The sequence below is a fragment of the Balaenoptera borealis genome (genome assembly GCF_965194805.1).
Source record: "Balaenoptera borealis genome assembly, chromosome: 12".
In the NCBI taxonomy this organism is placed as follows: Eukaryota; Metazoa; Chordata; class Mammalia; order Artiodactyla; family Balaenopteridae; genus Balaenoptera; species Balaenoptera borealis.
In genome coordinates this window covers 104,086,872-104,107,090 of record NC_138869.1, presented here as the reverse complement: position 1 = coordinate 104,107,090, position 20,219 = coordinate 104,086,872, and the positions used below count along the sequence as shown (strand labels likewise).

The following is a 20,219-nucleotide window of genomic DNA, read 5'->3' as shown; positions in this document are numbered from 1 at the left end:
GTTTACTAAATACCTATTAAGAAAGACCATTAAAAAACTGTTTTAGTTCTGAATTCCTGTTAGAAGTTGGTCTTCTGAAGGTAGTTTTTTCAACATTTATGTACCAGGTAGAGTCCTTTAAAGAAGCCTGTGTAAGGAGGCCAGGCAAGAGGTCAATACCCACTTCTGGCTTATTCTGGACAGTGCATAGCATGGGGAGAAGTCACTGTCATACCCTTCAAAAAACATGAAGTGGCTAAGATTCCATTTTGGGTAGCCTTAAACTACATGGTTGCATTTTTGTCCCCAAAGAGGAAGGACTTGACCTTGAATCTATGAAACATTCCTGAAGAGTTTTTGCTTCTCTGTTGAAGGACAACGAAATATAAGCCTATTTTTTGGATCAAAGAAAACTTTTGAAATTCAGACATTTGTTATTAAATTAATAATACTTTACTGATTGCCTGCTATGTCTAGTATTGGGCTGGGTACAATGAGGATTCAGTAGAGTTTATAAGACCCTGACTTCAAGGCACGTACAGTCTGGATGGGTGCAGAAGACACATGTAAAACAATGAGTGGGACAACTTTCATATATCAGAAGCATATATTAATACAATCAGACACATTTGATGGTACAATAGACACTAGGAAGACAAATGAAATGCTAATTGTGTAGAATAAAAACGATCATACTCTAGATAATCCTTAACTTATTGGGGGGGCTTTTGGTACTTAGGGTGAAAACAGCACTCGTTTCTTCCTTACCTCGCCTCTCTTTTTCTTCCTCTTGGCCCCCTCCCAATTTGGAGGATTTGTTATTAATTTCATTCACTGAATATTGAGTTCTGTGTGCCACACATGGTCCAGAAGCTGTGGATCTAATGGGAGAAGTACCTGGTACAGAAATAGCCCTTGTAGTTTAAAAGGAAGGAAAGTGCGTGGGAAATGCTATGTTGAAGGAAATGAAGGAGGATCCTTACGCCAGAGCTGGGGGGCTGCATTAGCTCGGGCTGCTGTGATGAGATACCACAGACCTGGTGGCTTAAACAAACATTGATTTTCTTATAGTTCTGGAGGTCAGAAGTCCAAGGTCAAGGTAGATGCCACCGGGGTTGGTTTATGGTGAGAGCTCTCATCCGGGCTAACAGGCAGTGAAGGAGCTCTGGCATCTCTTCCTCAACTTAGAAGGACACTAGTTTTGTCACATGAGGGCCCCACCCTTATGACCTCATTTAACCTTAATTACCTCTCCAAATACCGTCACATTGGGGGTTTGGACTTTGAATTTTGGAGGGGACAGAATTCAGCCCAGAATAGAGGCCTAACCTAGAACAGGGGTCAGGAGACCTCTTTAGGAAAATGGTGATTGGACAGATTAACATGAATCAATGGAAAGGAGTTCTTCAGGTTGAAATGGTACACCCCCTCCAAGCTGCTGCCAGAGTTGTCATTAAGCTGTGAAATGAGAGGGCTGGATCCTGGAGAGAGGGCATACTTGACCTGGGCTGAGTTTTGATCTGGTTCACGTATACTGTACATCCACAGAAAAGGGAACTGTATATGTAAAATTTCAACAACAGTCATCACTTCACACCCAAAAATAGACTCACATTTTCCAGGAGGCTTGGCAAACTACGTAATTGCAAACAAAAAGTAAGGATGCTGTGGGCAGAGTATGAATAGACTGCTTCTCGCCACACATCCACTTGTAGCTACTGGCCTTTTTCCATATTATCACCTTTATTTGTGTGTGTGTGTGAGAACTGTGCTGTTTGCCTTTGAGAATAGTTGTTCACAAAAGTATACTCCACTGTATACTGCCTGATGGAAGCAAGTGCAAAGGAAAGCAAAGATTTGGTATCAGGCTTGAAAAAAAAAAACAAAACATGAGAGGGATTAGATTCTGGTAGTTAAAACTATTTGGGGAAACCAGAAGGGCTGGTTCCAGGTCTTGGGTAGGAAATGTACAGAGTAGACTTGGGTTAATCAAAGCAGGGAAGTACTTGAGGACTAACAGGGATGTGTCAAAGAGACACAGATGGTTATAGTGGTTTCCACTGGTCAAACTTGGGACCATTTGAGCATCAACAAGAATTATGATGGTTAAAAAAAAAAAATTAAGTCCAGGATACAGGATGGAAATGGACATTGATTATTAATGGGCTGAATCCATATAACAAATACTCATAGTCTTTAGTAAATGCCTCTTGCATTGTTCACTTTGTGTGGACAGCATCATTATGGCTATGTCAAATACCAATGATCTTACTATTCAGAAGTCCATGGAACCATGGGAAAATTTTTATTATTGATTTGATCCAATTCAATTTTCTCAAAAATATCAGTATTTTGTATTCACCTTATAATTTCTGCACACACATTTTCTGCTTACAAAAAAAAAGAATTATCATGGTAATGGAGTATGTAATAACGAATTTTAAAACTTTTAATAATGACTTTTTAAAAACCAAACCGTGATTCCATAGTGAAACAAACGATAGAAAAAAATGAAGGTGTGGTAAGAATGGCAGCTAATAAACGTGGGAGCATGACAGTTACAGAATCATCGGGTACATAATCAGTAATCACAGATTCAGTGAAGGATTGTGTGAGTTTGCTGGGAACAGGACGTTCACGTGGCCTCAAAGTAGCATCCCTCAGATTACTTACCAAATACCAAGAGGAAAATGTACAGTTACAATGGAACCATGCAGTCACCGCCTTTGCCGAGTGATCAAATTTAGCATTACTGACAGCAGGAGAATCTAAGATATGTGTCCTCTATGAGGTGTGATATAAAGAGGTACACACGTCTTGCAAAAAATGCTTACACTGAATCTAGTCGTAAGGGGAAGATCTAACAAGTCCAGAAGGAGGAACATTCTACCAGACAACTGGTGGGGAGTCGGGACAAAATTCAATGACAAGTTACAGAGGAGAGTGGAGAAGACTGTTCTGCATTAGAAGAGCCGATTATAGCTCATGGGTTGAGAAAAATAATAAAACGGCTATCAAAGGAATTTGGGGGGCAGCTCGGGAAACTTGAATATGAATTATGTTAGATGATACTATGAAATTATTAATTTTCTTAGGTTTGATCATGTATTGTGCTTATGTCGGGCTATGTCCTTATTCTTAGGAGATGCATACGGACGTCTGTGGGGAAGTATCCGCAACTCTCAAATAATTCGTCAAAAATCAGTGTGCGGGGCTGTGTGCATGGAGACGGTGGGAGAGAGGCCAAATGTTAGCAGTTAATGAACTGGAGAACGGCTATGCGAATGCTCATCGTACTTACTCTTTAAACTTTTCTGTAGATATAAGCCTTTTTTTTTTTAATTGGGGTGGGGCGGGGAACGCCGTTCAGGGAAGGCCAAGCGCAAAGGCATCCACGAGCCTTACAAAGGCAGCGACGTCGGGAAAGGACGGAAGAGACTTCTCAACAGAACGTCTCCCGCCCATCCCGGGGCCCTTCCCTGTTGGCGGATCCAGTCACGTGGCGGTGTGGCCCCGCCCACCGCTCCCAGAGGCCCGCGCGCGCCGCCGGCAATTGGGCCGCTCCTTCCGGCCCGGCAGGGGTGTGAGTGGCCGTGTGGCGGCCATGGAGGGCGAACCTCCCCCGGTGGAGGAGCGGCGGCGGCTGCGGGAGGAGCTGAGCGAGTTCGTGGAGAGCTGCTGCCGGACGCTGGAGGAGGTGACGGCGTCGCTGGGCTGGAGCCTGGACCGGCTGGAGCCCGGGGAGGAGGAGGCGGCCGAGGTGAGAGGCGCGGGGTCCTCCCGGGGGCCCTCAGCCTGCGGAGCCCCGGGCGGCGGGCGCGGCCCCGCGTCTGCAGGGCCGTGGGAGGCGCGGGATCCGGCCTGCAGCGCCCGACGCCCCCGGGATGCTCGCACCCACCCCCGGGCTGCGCACCCCCGCGGAACCTCGCCCTAAGGAGCCAAGGGATCGCGGCGGGTGCAGAGCGGAGCGGATGGCCGGGCTGGGGTGTGATTGGGAGATAAGCGGGCGGGTCTCGGGGTGCTGCTCGCGGAGGCGGCGGCGGTTTGCCCTGTCATCTGTCGCGTGGATTCCGCAGTTGCACCAGACTCGGTGTCGGGAGGGCTTGGGAGTGCAGGTCACCTTTCTCTGCCTCCAGACTGTGCACCGATTCCAGGATTATTAAAGGATATCAACCTAGAGTCGGTACTAGCAGCTCTCCTGGACGTTAGGAAGAGATGTAGGCAAGAGTATTGGGGTGAATAATCCTGATTTTTTTTTTTTTTTTTTAATGGGATGGGAGGAAGGGAAGTGCTCCAGTGTGGCATCATTATTCATGCGGTCGACTATTCTTTCTGGGTTTACCATTTAAAAAAAACACTTTTGGGAATTCCCTGGCGGTCCAGTGGTTAGGATTCCGCGCTTCCGCTGCAGGGGGCCCGGGTTCAGTTCAATCCCAGGCCTGGGAACTAAGATCCCGCGTGCTGCTCGGCCAGAGGAGAAAACAGCAGCAACACTTTTATTATTTGTTTAGAGGTATATTTGAAGCTGCGAATTCCATTGAGTGGGGCCTGCCAAGCCTTTCCACACCGCTGTTTACCCAGCGATTTAGTAAATTTAGATTTCTTTTGTTAACAGTTAAATAGAGCTTTGTATATGCCACTTACTATACCTCCTTTAATATTCTTAGTTACCCTATGAGGTAGGTACCGTTAGCCACTTTTTACAGATGAGGAAACAAACCAGAAGAGGTGATACTTTGGCCCAGGACACGTTGCTGATAGGTGGCAGTTAGGATTTGAACCCCCAGGCATTCTGCTCTGAGAGTCCGTGTGCCTAATTGGCATGCGGCCGCTCTCAAACTCCTCTCTAAAATTCCAAAATTCTGGCAATCGGCTGTGGATGTGCATCTGACCTTTGCAAAACCAGTGTCTGATATCCAGGAGAGGGACTGGCGTAAACATCCTGGTAAGTGACATTCATACTTCCTAGACCAGGTGCAGTCCAGATAGGCAGTGAATCTTCTCTTTTCTGCTGGAGTGTTTTCATGCTGAAGTTGAGCGACTGGTGTCACAGTTCCCACCCTCACAGAGCTCAGCGGCTGGTGGTGGTGATGAGGGGGAATACAGAGAGATCAGCCACTACGTTGTAATGTGATAAAGTCTGTGAAGGCTGGGTTGGAATTACTGTAGTGCCAGTTATTGTAGGCTGTGAGGGGATGGCCAGGACTTCCTGGGTAAAGTGAATTCTAAGCTGATAAACGAAAGTGAACTGAATTAGCTAGTGAAGCACAGAGAAAGCATCAGCAGCATGTGTAGAAATCCAGAGACAAGAGTGTGAGCAGATAGGAAACCTCCGGTAGTTAAGGATAGCCAAGAGCATAGGCTACGGGGAAGGAGGGGAATGATGGTCAGTAGGGGCCAGAGCTTGAAGGTCCTTGTGTCAGCCGTGTTAAAGAATCTAGATTTTTTTTTTTTTTTCTTAATGAGAACAGTGGGGGAGGCATGGGAGTTTTTGTTTTTTTCTTTATTTATTTAATTTATATATTTTTGGCTGCGTCGGGTCTCTGTTGCTCCACATGGGCTTTCTCTAGCTGTGGCGAGCGGGGGCTACTCTTCATTGGGGTGTGCAGGCTTCTCACTGCGGTGGCTTCTCTTGTTGCAGAGCATGGGCTCTAGGCGCATGGGCTTCAGTAGTTGTGGCTCGCGGGCTTCAGTAGTTGTGGCTCGTGGGCTCAGTAGTTGCGGTGGCACGTGGGCTCTAGACCACAGGCTCAGTAGTTGTTGCGCACGGGCTTAGTTGCTCCGCGGCACGTGGGATCTTCCCGGACCAGGGGTCGAACCCGCGTCCCCTACATTGGCAGGAGGATTCTTAATCACTGCGCCACCAGGGAAGCCCCGCATGGAAGTATTTTAAGCCAAGACATATCATGATTATACTTGCCTTTTAATAAAATAATAATTGCTTATATTTATTGAATGCTTACTATTTATCAGGCCCTGTCCAAATTGCTTTATGTGTATAAACTCATAGCTCTGTGAGAGAGGTCCTGCTGTTACACCCCTTTTATAGATGAGGAAACTGAGGCAAAGAAAGGTTCAATACCTTGACTAAGTTCATACAGTCAGTAAGTGGCAGGCCTGGGATTCAAGCTAGCTGCAGTGTGGAGAATGGAGAACAGCCAGACCGGAAGTAGAGAGAGCAGTTAGGCAGTGGCCCTTGTAACCCAGGAGGGAGGTGATGATCTCCTGCATGGGGACATGACAGCGGGCATGGATTATGTGGAAGGATTTCAGAGTTCATTAGGAGGAAAAAAGACTAGCTGATTGGTAGGTGAGGTTGTCCAGGCAGTGAGTGTAAACACATCTTTCAAGAGTTGGGCTTTGGGCTTCCCTGGTGGTGCAGTGGTTGAGAATCTGCCTGCCAATGCAGGGGACACGGGTTCGAGCCCTGGTCTGGGAAGATCCCACATGCCGCGGAGCAACTGGGCCCGTGAGCCACAACTACTGAGCCTGCGCGTCTGGAGCCTGTGCTCCGCAACAAGAGAGGCCGCGATAGTGAGAGGCCCGTGCACCGCGATGAAGAGTGGCCCCCGCTTGCCGCAACTAGAGAAAGCCCTCACACAGAAACGAAGACCCAACACAGCCATAAATAAATAAATAAAATAAATAATTAAAAAAAAAAGAGTTGGGCTTTGATGGGTTGAAGGGGGCAGAGGCTGTAAGGGGGAGAGAGAATGAGGGAGGTTTTTTTTCTTTTTTCTGTATACATACACTCACACAGGGGCGTTGGGAGAGGCCTACAGAAGAGGATATAAAAACATTTAATGGTATAATTATTTCCTTAAAAATTCTGTACCTTTTTTCTTTGCTTCTGTTTGATCTTTAATAGGATGAAGTTGCCATATGCCCTTATGATTCCAATCATCACATGCCTAAGTCGTCTTTAGCGAAGCACATGGTATCTTGTAGATTGAGGAAACTGGGCTATACCAAAGAAGAAGAGGTACCATATATCTATTATGTGTATGTTGTGTAATTCATGCCTTAATAAGTTCACAGTATTTGGAAGGTACAGTGTGATGTTTTCTGACAAAATAATTGTCATTTGAGGGGTGCAATGGTACTTGCCTCATTTTGCAAATTATTGCAAGAAATGTTTAAATGATATTAATCTGTTGTTGGTTTATCTCAAATCTTAAAATAGTCATATGATACTGAAGAACACTAAGATTTTGTTTTTTTTATTATTTAGGATAAAATGTATAATTCTGACTTTTTCTATGAGAATGCGAAGATACCTTCAGTTACCTTGAGTAAGTATTAATATAATTTAAAAATATCTTAGTGTAGCTGTACCTGTATAGGTATTGATATTTCTTTTTTTTTTTTTTTAATTTATTTCTTTTTATTTATTTTTGGCTACGTTGGGTCTTCGTTGCTGCGCGCGGGCTTTCTCTAGTTGCGGCGAGCGGGGGCTACTCTGCATTGCAGTGCACGGGCTTCTCGTCGCAGTGGCTTATCTAGTTGTGGAGCACGGGCTCTAGGCACACAGGCTTCAGTAGTTGCGGCTTGCGGGCTCTGGAGCGCTCAGTAGTTGTGGCTCACGGGCTTAGTTGCTCCTTGTCATGTGGGATCTTCCCAGACTAGGGACTGAACCCGTGTGCCCTGCATTGGCAGGCGGATTCTTAAACACTGCGCCACCAGGGAAGTCTTGATGTTTCATTTTTGAATTATCAAAAGAATGGACTTTATAAGTATGCTTATGGTTGATTAAGAAGGATATTTCTTTTTTTTTTAAAGATTTTTTTTTTTTTTGATGTGGAACGTTTTTTAAAGTCTTTATTGAATTTGTTACAATATTGCTTCTGTTTTATGTTTTTTTGGTTTTTTGGCTGCGAGGCATGTGGGATCTTAGCTCCCCAACCAGGAATCGAACCCGCACCCCCTGTATTGGAAGGCAAAGTCTTAACCACTGGACCGCCAGGGAAGTCCCAAGAAAGATACTTCCTATAGTGACACTAGTTTGCTCAATCTGAAATTTAGAGACCAGGCTTATAATAGGCAATGAAAATCCTCCAAAGCTTTGTACAATAGGACAGATGCCTTCCTTCTTGATTATAACAAAAATCCGGCCACACACATAATTTGACGATAGAACTGAGGATGGAAATGTGTTCCAAGTGTTCACAGCATACATAGAGGTTAAAATCTTGGACTTTGGAATCAGAATGCCCTGAGTCAACTAGTTTTGTCACTAATAGTTGTGTGACTTTCAGTAAGGTAATTAACCTGTTTGTTGCCTAAATTTCTTTATAAAATGCGGATGATGATAATAGCACCCTTGTGAGGATTAAATGATGTAATGATATATGTAATATGGTTAGAATACTGCCTGACACTTAGCTGGGATTCAAGAAATGTTAGATATTATACTGGTTGCTAAAATTTGTAGCAGCTACTGCTGCATGCTTGATTATAGTGTTTTCTGAATTGCTTGAAGTCTGGTTACTTACTGGATTCTAGGTAGATCTGAAAGAATTCTGCATTCAGAGTACATTGGCAGCACTGTGGGTGTTAAGGTTCTGGAAGGTTTCTCAATGTGCCCAAGGAGCTCGGATTAGAACCCAGTTAATTTCATTGTGGACACTGATGATTCATATTGTGTTTATGGATTTTTTTGACAGATAAGGACTCACAATTCCAGATAATTAAACAAGCTAGAGATGCAGTTGGAAACGATGGTGATTATTATAATCAAAGTAAGTGGCATCAAAGTTTGAGCTAATTAATAAAACTGTTTTTCTTCCATAGCACGTTACTAATTTTCAAGAGAAATCTTATGAGAACAGTTATGAGAAAGGCTAAGTTTTACATTTGACATTAGACTCAGTGCTTGGTGTCAGCTTCATTTGTTAGATATATTCCACTGAGATACACCCGTCTCACCAGGACACTGTTTTAGCTAAGGATTCATGCTTTGGGATTACCTAATAAGTGAGATTGCCTCGTAGATAATTTTTTTAAAATTATGATTATATAGTAAATAAATCCCATTGAGTAGACTGTCTCACCCTGACATTTCCCCTCTCTCTTGAGAATTAGCCCAGTGTTAAATGTAGGAATGTCGAAATGGAATGTAAGAAGAAAGGCTCGGGCTAATCTGTCTCCACAGCTACTCCTCAGTGAAGCACAAACAACAGTTTTATATACAGTTTCAGAGGGTTTGTGGATCCCTGCATGCCCAGCTTTGGAAGGCTGGCTTAAGAGTTTCTGCCTAGGACTTAACTTCAGCAGAGACTAGGTTAGAATTTTTAAGTTTGCGGCTTCTAGGAAATTGAAAGAAACCTTAATCCTTCAAAATGATAGAAGAAAACAAGTAAATGGAGTTAACAGATTTCTGACTCTAGGTAGATCATCCAGCCAAAGCTGACTGGCTCTGATAAGAATTCTCAGTTGACTTCTTTAAGCCTCCTGAAGGTAGCTCTTTCTCTGGACATCTTACCTTTTTCTCCCTCACTCTTCTTTTTAGCTGAATGATACTCACCATCCCATAGTTACGATTTCTTTTCTCCTGTGTCGATGTTCAGGGTCTTAATCCCATTGTTCTAAGCCAGTATCTGGGCTTCATTTCTCCCTCAGTTGCCCTGTGGCTGCAGAAGGAAGAAGTCTTTTTAGTCTGCATTACATTGGTTCCTTGTAACAGCCAGAAGCATATTTCTTGTATTTCCTGTTTTGAAGATCCCATTTAGTACTTTTTGTGCTAAATTGCAGGTTTTATTCTTTGAGGGAGACATTTGACTCTCATCTTATTTGAAGAGATTACTGAGCTATAGTCAGTCAAGCTTTTTTTGACCCCTGTTCAGTTAGTGAACCAATTAAAAAAGTAAAGGATTTTGGTTTTGGTTTTTTTTTGGAGGGGTTACTAGTTAAAGGACTTTTTTTGACCTTAGCTAGTTAGATAGATTTACTGAATTTATTTTAGAGTTGAAAGAGAACTTGGAGATCATCTAATCCAGCTTCTGCTTTTTACAGATCAGGAAACAAATCCTGTCTGATAGAGATGATAAAGTTCTGGGGTGCTTGTTCTAAAGGTCCTCAGTGCTTTTATGTTTTAGAAGAGATTTTTTTTTTTTTCAAAGCTCTCTTATGTATTTCATTTCCCTTTGACAACAAACTTGTGATAGGTTGAACAAGTATTTGCCCTTTCATATTAGATGAAGAAATAGAGGCACACAGAAGTGAATTAACACCCCTTTGCCATAATATAGGAAAGCTGGATTGAGAGCCAAGTTCTGAATTTTGCAGATTTGCACATTGAGTTTAATTCTTTACAAAAGCAAAGAATTACTTTGAATGAATTGTTCTTTCAATAGATAGTTAAGAGGAACGTCTATTTGATTTTGAATTTTTGTATTACCTTAAATTAAGACTTAATTGTTAAGAATAACATGTTATATGATCTGTAACCCTCTTTTTAAAACTTTTTTTCATCTGTGTAGAGTTCTGCAATTTCTCAATAGAGATTATTTTTTGTGGCACCCTTATGTCTTACACATCTAAAATTTTTTACCCCAGGACAAAAATCTCTTTAATACTTTCTTATTGATGTTTACTTTGAAGGAAGAATGACTAACATGAATAGTTTTATATTTTCCATTTCATTAATATTTTGTTTGTTATGTACTAAATTGTAAGTTTTTTATGTCTTCATTTCATCAGTCACATCAGGTCTAAACTCAAGGTATAGAATTCTCAATTCGTTAATCTTTGTCAAAGCTTGAACAGCCATTAGGTCTACTTATTTATTTTCAGATATAGTTACTTCGGTTAATTTTATAACCAAGATACTGATTTCAGTCATAAACAATCATTTTATAGTTGGTGGTTTATCTTTTTCCTTCAATATTAAAAATTCAAGTTGCTGTACTTCAATTTCATGGCATCTGTTTGGGTGGTGGCCATGATTTGAACATCAGTGTACTACGCTAAAGAACCCCAAAGAGACAGGAGATTATGGTTCTAGACCTGATCTGTTCCTACCACTTGTGAGATGTTGGCAAATCGTTTTACTTCCAAGGGCCTCATTTCTTCATCTCCAGTGTTAGGAAATTGACTCTGTATGAATTCTTTACAAAATTCTGAATTTGTACCTTTAACACGAGTTAATGTTTAATATTGTTAAATATATTATTATTTAATATTAATATTTATTATTAATATTTAATATTGTATCTCACACGTTTGAGATGCCCTGTGATGGCAGAAAGAACTAACACAGAAGAATGAGAGTTCAAGTTTTTGAAAAAGTAGATTAGAGTTTCAGTTTGGGATGATGAAAAAGTTCTGGAGATGGATAGAAGTGATGGTTGCACAACAGTATGAATGTACTAAATGCCACTGAACTGTACACCTGAAAATGGTTAAAATGGTAAATTTCATGTGTATATTTTACCACAGTTTTTAAAAACTACTATAAAAAAAAGTAGATAGAGGGTCACAGAATTAGTATGATTACAGCTCATTCAGATATACCTCTAAATTGTATAGAAACTTGCATTTGAACTTTTACATTTTGTGGAAATGTAAGCTTATTGAAGTATGTTTATTTCTTTTTTTGTCAGAAATATCTATGCTCTGAATGATTTGAATGCAGTTTTGTTGTTTAACTTTTCCTGTACTTTTTCTTTTTCAGTAATTGGGGTGAGTATAAAGAGGAATTAGGAACCTGAATGTACTCCTTATTTAAAGATATGCAGTATCCTTTTTGCAAATGATATCCTTTTAAAAGTATCACTCAAATTTCTAAACTTTATCTTAATCACTGTCACAATATTATAGTCTTGATTTGGAATTTTAGTTGAATTTCAAAGAATTTAACTATGAGTCTTGACCACACAGAAATTTAAGATGAATAAAGAAAACTCCAAAATATTTTAAGGAGGAAATTATACTTCTTTGTTTAGAAAGAACAGAGAGAGGTTTATATGGAGCTTGTTTATAATACATCAGTGTTTTCTAATCTTTTGTATTTTTCTCCCAGAATATATAACCTATATTCAGATAAATTAGGTTTATCAAAGCCATCTCAGTTTTATATTATAAAATTAAATGTTTTAACATCTGACTTTCCCTAGTGTCTACCAGAATTAGAGTAAGATTGATTGAAAGGGAGGGAACCCTCCTTCCGCACTAATTCAGAAGCCTTCTGCTAGTACAGATGGTTATCTATAGCTGTTACACCACGGACTCAGATTCGGTGTAGCTCTCCTCTTAATTTGTCGACAAATGTAAAGTCACCTCTTTTCTTGTGTTGTAACGCTTAGTTCCTAGGGTGCTCTCATTTGAATTTTTGTTTTGCCTCTTTACTTAGAAAGTCAGTGGGGTTAAACTTTATCAAATATCAGTATTTGAGAAGAGCTACAGATTTTACATTGTTCTGTGAACCTAAGTTATTACTTTAGGGTAACTAGCAAACATTAAAAGGATTCCTTTAGTAGCTCATGTTCTTTGTTTGCATTCGTGAATAATGAAGTCTAGAAAGAATCGTTTTAAATTGCTTTATTTACAGTTACAGTAATTTTTTTGTTTCTTTGAGAAAATTTGAATCTCAAAACAAATTTTCTTCAATGTTTAATACATCATATCAAGGTATTGTATTTACTTTTTTTCATTAATGAGCAGATTTTAGAAAGTTCTATGACTTTGGGGGGGCGGGTATTGTTAACGTTTTTCAGTTAATTTGGTGAAGCCAATATGCCGCTTCTTCCGAAAATTAAATCAGGGTTAGTCTCAGTCTGTCTTTCTCTGGTCTTTCTTGGGATTTCTGCTACTTAACTGTTTCTTGGTCCCTAGCTCTAAGTCATTGCACAAATGGGATGTATTTTGACTATGGAACATCTAGCTTGATGTCTCATAAAAAATGATATTTTTTACACATTTTTCATATTTCTATAATTTATCTTCAAAGGGACTGTAATGTGTATTACCTATTAAAAACATTTTTTCCCAGCTTTTATGGGGAAAAGCATATAGACAGAAAGAAAGTTAATATCTACTTTTACAGTATGGGTAGCCTTTTAAAAGTTTTTTTTCTTAGCAAATTGTCTCATAGTTATTACTGCCTGCCTTCATGGGATCTGTCTTAACATTGTTGGAAGAATAGCAAGCGTCCACAACAGCAAACGTTCTGTGGGTGTAGCATTCGGGATAGAGTCAGTGTTGGCCGTTATCACACAGATTGATGTTTTGTATGTTTAGGGATTACCATGAAAACAGATTGCTTGTGTTAGTTTAATGTTGCATTATTACAGCACATGTTTAAAGATAAGTATAGTAGATCATAAATCCACAAAGCTTCATGTATTGTTTATTCTTGTGATTTTATTTTTACTCTAGGGATGTATTCTTCATTGCCTGTTGAAGTTCCTCTGAATCACAAACGGTTTGTTTGTGATCTAACCCAAGCTGATCGTCTTGCCCTCTATGATTTTGTAATCGAGGAGACAAAGAAAAAGCGCTCAGATTCTCAAATTATTGAAAATGACAGCGATCTCTTTGTAGACTTGGCTGCCAAAGTCAATCAAGGTTTGAGACGAATATCATAGTTTTCTATTTCTTAATTGTCATTCCATCCTTTGAGTGTTATTAGGATGACTTGTCAGGCCACTTTGAGTTGGAATAGGATGGTTTTGTATCATCTGATATTCACATACATATTAAGATGTTTACTTAGTACTTGAAATTTTGCTCTCTGATTGTTACATTAAGCATACCTTACTTCTGTAAGAATGTTCCTTGAGCTGGGCTGTTACTTTCATTTCTGTACCTAAGCACTCTTACGTTCAGTTAACAGTTAGAGAAAAGGAAAGCTATAAAACTTAGTTCATTTATATAACAGAATTTTTAGAATATTTTTGAGTCCTATATTATTACAATACATTAAAGCATGTTGAAATACCGGATGATTATGGTGTTCCTTCCCACTAAGTCATAAGAATTTATAGCTTCTGAGGATGTATTAATTTTATTTTGTTCTTTTATTAGATAATAGTCGAAAAAGTCCAAAATCTTACCTTGAAATCCTGGCAGAAGTGAGAGATTATAAAAGAAGACGCCAGTCCTATAGAGCTAAGAATGTTCACATAACCAAGAAATCATATACTGAGGTAAGTTTTACATAAGTGTGTAGAGCTTTGTTGAACACAGAGATTTCCCTTAGGTAGTTGTCCTCTGTCCCGTGGATTTCCACAGTTCCTTAGAGGTTTTCTGCGAGGAAGTGGTTCCACGGTGGCCACACCTGCTCTGTAGTTGCTCCGTCACTCTCAGACCCACGCTGTACCGGACAGAGGCTTTTCAGGGTACAGAGCCCTTCTATGAAGAGATTGTGCGATCTTACGAAAACACTGCTTTTGAGAAAGTGGTATTACATCACGATGAGAACATAGATTTTGGCTTTAGACACACCTGGGCTTGAGTTTTGATTCTGCGGTTTATCATTGGCTGTTTGACTTGGGCAAATTATTTGAGCTTTTTGAGGTTCAGATTTTTTCATTTTATAGTAATACAGACTGCAGGATTATTGTGAGAAGTAATTGAAATAATGCTTATGGACAAAGAAATTGTTCAGTAAATAGTTATCTTTTTTGGCAGAAATTTTAGTGTGCTTTTATGTACTTTACTAAACATTTGGGCTTAAGAAATGTCTTGGTATAAATTATTTGTGATTTATATTATAAAATAATTCTATGTATATTATAAAATTTAAGTACATTAACCTCTCGATGTACATCTAGACTTATTTTCAGATGTCATTTAGTGGGTAGAGTTGATGAATTTTTGGTACACGAATCACCTTGCCTAGACTCTAAATAATTTCCTTATTGAATCTCTCATTGTTCCCATGTTATTTTTTCCTTCCTTCTATGATTTCAGAGACCTTCCGTAATCTGGCCTCATTTTACCGAGCGTTTTCTTTTGCTTTAGTCAAGCCTGTCTGTTAAACTGTATCTGATCACATGTATTTATTCTTACCTCAGTATCCTAATACATGGTGTCTCATCTGCGGTGCCTTTTGTTTTGCTGTTTAGAAACTTGATGCCCACTCACTGTTTCCATGGGTGTTGATGGCTCTGAGCCGTCTGCCGGCTTACTGCACTCATGCTCTGTACCGACGGCTTAGCACTTAGTTTTATGCTGTGCTTTTTACAATGAAAGCACGTGTTTTAGACTCACCTTACTGGGCGTCGCCCTAGTGATTCTTAGAGTCCCTCAAATCCTTGGTGGTTCAACACTTGTTTTTTTCTCTGGTCTCATAACCTTGAACTCAAATGTAAGTGTCGTTGCTAAGTGTTCTTTACAATTTTATGGTTAACTTTTTTTTTTTTAAATAAATTTATTTATTTATTTATTTAGTTTTTGGCTGCGTTGGGTCTTCGTAGCTGCTCACGGGCTTTCTCTGGTTGTGGCGAGCGGGGGCTACTCTTCGTTGCGGTGCGTGGGCTTCTCATTGCGGTGGCTTCTCTTGTTGCGGAGCACGGGCTCTAGGTGCACGGGCTTCAGTAGTTGTGGCACGTGGGCTCAGTAGTTGTGGCTCGTGGGCTCTAGAGCGCAGGCTCAGTAGTTGTGGTGCACGGGCTGAGTTGCTCCGCAGCATGTGGGATCTTCCCGGACCAGGGATCGAACCCGTGTCCCCTGCATTGGCAGGCGGATTCTTAACCACCGCGCCACCAGGGAAGTCCCTGAGCAGCTCTCTTATCTGAAATTCGGTACTTAACTCTCCGTAGGTGATTCGGGATGTGATCAACGTGCACATGGAGGAACTCAGCAGCCACTGGCAGGAGGAGGAGCAGGAGAAAGCAGAGGATGATGCGGAAAAGTATGTCAATGCGTCAATTGGTGAAAATAGTTCTCTTTTTATTCTGTCACCTGTAATTGTTCAACTGAATTTTAGCGCCTCCAAGACCATTAGTAGCACACTGTAATTCATCAGAACGCTTATTGTTCTTTATTTTACCACAGTTGTAAAACATACCATTAAGAGCTAAGTTTCTTTGCCTGCCCTCTTATCTGGAGTGCAAGGTTATACGTATTTAGTCTCTATCTGTCCCTGGTCTGGTACAGGATATTGAGCTTTAGGCTGGTCTGTACTGGAGACCGTGGTTAAAACTAACTGTTTAATGTTCTTTCTGTTTCAGGAACAAAGAAAGGCGGTCGGCTTCAGTAGACTCACGGCAGTCTGGGGGAAGCTATCTGGATGCGGAGTGTTCACGACATAGAAGGGATCGGAGTAGGAGCCCACATAAACGCAAAAGAAACAAAGATAAGGATAAACACTGGGACTCAAGAAGAAGGAAAGAGAGGTAAGCCCAACACCGCGTCATTCGCTGTCGAATTGTTGATGTTTGAGAAGCAAAAGGTCCTCCTGTCATAGGCCATGCTGAGAAAATGGCTTGTAAGTAAAGTAAGGTGAAGAGAGTAAACAATTGATGAAGATTCTTAACATTCTTCCGGTTTCAGTTCAAATATCCACAGCTCTATCTGCCTGATTGGTAGTTTCCCTTTTTTATTACTTGTTTCCTCACCAGGAGATGGGAAAGTAATGTCTAGGTAGAAAGTTAATCGTGTTAAAAAGGTGTTTGCCTAGCTCTTTCTTCAGTCCTTTCTGTGTCCCTCTCTCCCTTTCTTGTTTCTCTTTCTCATCCTTTCTTTCTCTTGCTAATTCATCAGATAAAGGATGTTATAAAGTCAGAGAGAAGGTCTAAGCTTTAATGGCAGTCAGTTTTGCCCTTGTTGGTATTCCTGATAAAATTGTGAAAGCTGGGGAGATACAAAGTAATACTGAAATAATGAATTCAAATTGACCGAGGTCTGTTCCTGTATCCAGCTGCTTACTGGGCATCTCCGTGGATCTCAGATTTATCAGGTCTACACCTGAGCTTGTCTTTTTCTTGGTCTGCTCCTCTTCGGCCAGTACTCCTGTCCTGGTTAATGGATGACTATCATCTGTTCACCTGAGCCAGAAGTCGGGGACTCATGCTCGAAGCTCCCTTTTACTCCTTCCCGTCTGGTCCTGATTGTCAGTTTTGTGTGAAGATCCCTCATGTGCTCCTCCTCCTCTCTGTCCCTAAGGCTGCCATCTTCCTAATTGTTCTGTCTGTAAGCTTGTCCCACGTGGATCCATCCCTGCCCTGCTGCCAGACTGAACTTTCACCTCTTAAAACTCCTCAGCGGTAGAGTTCACGTTCTTTAGAACAGCTCTCGAGACCTCCAGGAGCAGGGCACCTGCCTGCCTACCTTGTATTTTGCTCCTACCCCGTGAAATACATAACTTCAGCTCTAGCCAGCCCAGCTTACTCACAGTTCGTCGTCCACACTGTGCCTCATCCATGCCTTTCCACCTCATGTTCTGATTTTTTATTTTTTTTAATATTTATTTATTTGTTTGTTTGTTTGGTAGCACTGAGTCTTAGTTTCGGCACGTGGGCTCCTTACTTGCAGCTCACTGCCATTCGAACTCTTAGTGGTGACATGCATGTGGGATCTAGTTCCCTGACCAGGGACTGAACCCAGGCCGCCTGCATTGGGAGCACGGAGTCTTAACCACTGTGCCACCAGGGGAGTCCTTTAAGCCTGCTCGGTAAACTCCTCCTCATCCTTTAAGACCCAGCTTAGTCATTTCCATGAAGCCTTTTTCACTCATTCAAACAGAGCTGACCTTTCCCATTTTGTTACCACTCTACCCAGCACCTACTTTTTATTGAACGTAAGTTATTTCTCTCTCTACTAGACTGAGCTCGTTGAAAGCAGGTCCATGCCTTATTTAGTATTACTTGCACAGTGCTTGTCTAGTAATAGGCTTTTAAATGATACCTCTCCAGGGCCGGTGGCGATCAGGAATTAGTAAGACTTATTGGTTTAATAATTTTGCTCATCTTATTATCATTCAGTTCATAGAGTTAAAGCTAGCTATGATTTAGTCCTTCTCTTATAAAAATGAAATATTTGCTTAGTAAACCCCTTTGATTCATTTAATGCATGATAATCTGTGATAATTATGCACACGTTAACTCTTTTTTTTTTAAGTAAATTTATTTTATTTATTTATTTTTGGTTGCGTGGGTCTTTGTTGCTGTGAGCAGGCTTTCTCTAGTTGCGGCGAGTGGGGGCTACTCTTCGTTGCGGTGTGCGAGCTTCTCATTGCCGTGGCTTCTCTTGTTGCAGAGCACGGACTCCAGGCACACGGGCTTCAATAGTTGTGGCGTGCGGGCTCAGTAGTTGTGGCTCTCAGGCTCTAGAGCGCAGGCTCAGTAGTTGTGGCGCACAGGTGTAGCTGCTCTGCGGCATGTGGGATCTTCCCGGACCAGGGCTCGAACCCGTGCGCCCTACATTGGCAGGCGGATTCTTGACCACTGCGCCACCCAGAAAGCCCCTGCACACGTTAACTCTTGATTAGCTATCAGAAATTGTGCTGTCTCACTTCTTCTGGTTGTCAGTGCTTCTTCCACTTAAGTAATTTTTGACATGTCCAGTCAGTCCCTATGAACTCACATATGTTAGAGAGCCTCAAAATCTAAACGTGAGTCATCTTCCGTTAGAGAGGATAAACTGAGTATTAGCAGGAAACACTTCTCAGTAGGATAGTCTTTGAGGGCCACCCCTGAGAGGGAATGAATTGTGGGAACTGAGATGGGGGCCCGGGTGAGGAGATCAGACATCTGAACCCCTCCTATGACTCCAGTATCCTGTTTGCCATGAACTCTCAGGTCATCAACCGGGTACATATAGTCAGAGTTAATGTTAAAGTGTAACTCCAAAGCGCAGGTAAAAAATCCGTTTTCCTTATCCCCATCTCAATTTTGTCCTGTAGTTTTAATGATGCATTTTTTATGTCTACTCCTAAAAAAAGTCACTGTTCAGTTTTAAGGGCATGTTTTAACTTGTTCTGGTTTATATCTGATGTCAGTATATGACTGTGAATTATTATTTTAAAACTTTGATATTAAAGTGCCTGTCATTTATAATTTTTTTTTCACCCCTTTCATTTCAGGGATGGGGAAAGACATCATAGTCATAAAAGAAGAAAGCAAAAAATGTAAATGAAGTATTTGTGCGTGTATTAATTATGTTTATGCCATGGTAACCAATATGCTGATAGTTTTATCATAATTGCTTTGAGTGGGAGAATGCGCTTATATGAACTGTTTAGTGCTCAGATCATTATTTTTCAATCAATACTTACATCTCAAACCATGAGTACATTGATTATGCCCTAGAACTTTGTTTTCCTTATATTTTAATGGATGATTGCCTCCTATTACTGATTTTGTTTCATTCTTTTTTGATAATTATGTATCAAAATTATTGAATTAAAGTGAATATTTAAACTATATAACTAATACATAAATGCATTCTTACTGTAAAAAATTAAACCTTACAGATAAGGCTAAAGAATGGTTGGAGCACCATCTGTGATCCCTGTGGCCACCCCAGGGGGTAACCACGGGTGAACTGTAAAAGGGAAAAACCTAAATATTCATCAGAAGGGGAATGGCCTGGCTAAATAAAATGTGGTATAGTCACATGATAGATTACTATATTGGATTTAAAGAAATAAACTATATTATCATGAATAGATCTCAGAGACATGCTAAATGAAAATAAACAAGTTTCAGAAACATAGGTACAAGTTATATCTATGTACAAAACAATACTGTACATCTTCTCTGGCTGTATATGAATGTAAATACAGTTGTAAAGGTTCAGAAGAGCTCATCCCAAACTCCCACCAGTGATTATTTGAGGGAGGAGGTATAAATGGGAGAGAGAAAGGATGGAAACCAGCATTGGGAGGGTGGTCAAAGGGAACTTCAGCTTCATCCATTATGCATTAATTGTTTAAAAATAAGGTAGTATTTGTGTTTCACTTGTTAATTAAAAATATACTGTCATTTTGTTTTTTGTAAATAAAGTTGATTGAGGTACTGTTTACATACAGTAAAATACATTCATTTTAAGTGTACATTTCATTGAGTTTTTTTTGTTTTTTTAAATTATTTATTTATTTATTTATTTATTTATTTATTTATGGCTGTGTTGGGTCTTCGTTTCTGCGCGAGGGCTTTCTCCAATTGCGGCAAGTGGGGGCCACTCTTCATCGCGGTGTGCGGGCCTCTCACTATCGCGGCCTCTCTTGTTGCGGAGCACAGGCTCCAGACGCACAGGCTCAGTAATTGTGGCTCACAGGCCTAGTCGCTCCGCGGCAT

At 40.7% G+C, this 20,219-nt stretch overlaps 1 protein-coding gene across 3 annotated transcripts; it reads left to right on the top strand.

Moving 5' to 3' along the window:
* Positions 1-24: 24 nt before the first annotated feature.
* SNRNP48 (small nuclear ribonucleoprotein U11/U12 subunit 48) lies at positions 25-19,975 on the top strand. Of its 3 annotated transcripts, XM_082347758.1 has the most exons (10): positions 3,525-3,739; positions 4,886-4,924; positions 6,848-6,961; positions 7,211-7,271; positions 8,643-8,717; positions 13,354-13,542; positions 14,002-14,123; positions 15,741-15,832; positions 16,152-16,316; positions 19,004-19,975. In XM_082347758.1, exons 1-10 carry the CDS (start codon positions 3,584-3,586, stop codon positions 19,050-19,052), a joined length of 1,062 nt encoding a protein of 353 aa, XP_082203884.1. In that variant the 5' UTR covers positions 3,525-3,583; the 3' UTR covers positions 19,053-19,975. The 3 variants fall into 3 exon arrangements, with proteins under 3 accessions (XP_082203886.1, XP_082203884.1, XP_082203885.1); XM_082347759.1 differs by lacking the exon at positions 4,886-4,924 and having other exon boundaries at positions 3,527-3,739; XM_082347760.1 differs by lacking the exons at positions 13,354-13,542; positions 14,002-14,123; positions 15,741-15,832; positions 16,152-16,316; positions 19,004-19,975 and adding an exon at positions 11,651-13,347 and having other exon boundaries at positions 25-3,739.
* Positions 19,976-20,219: the final 244 nt, after the last annotated feature.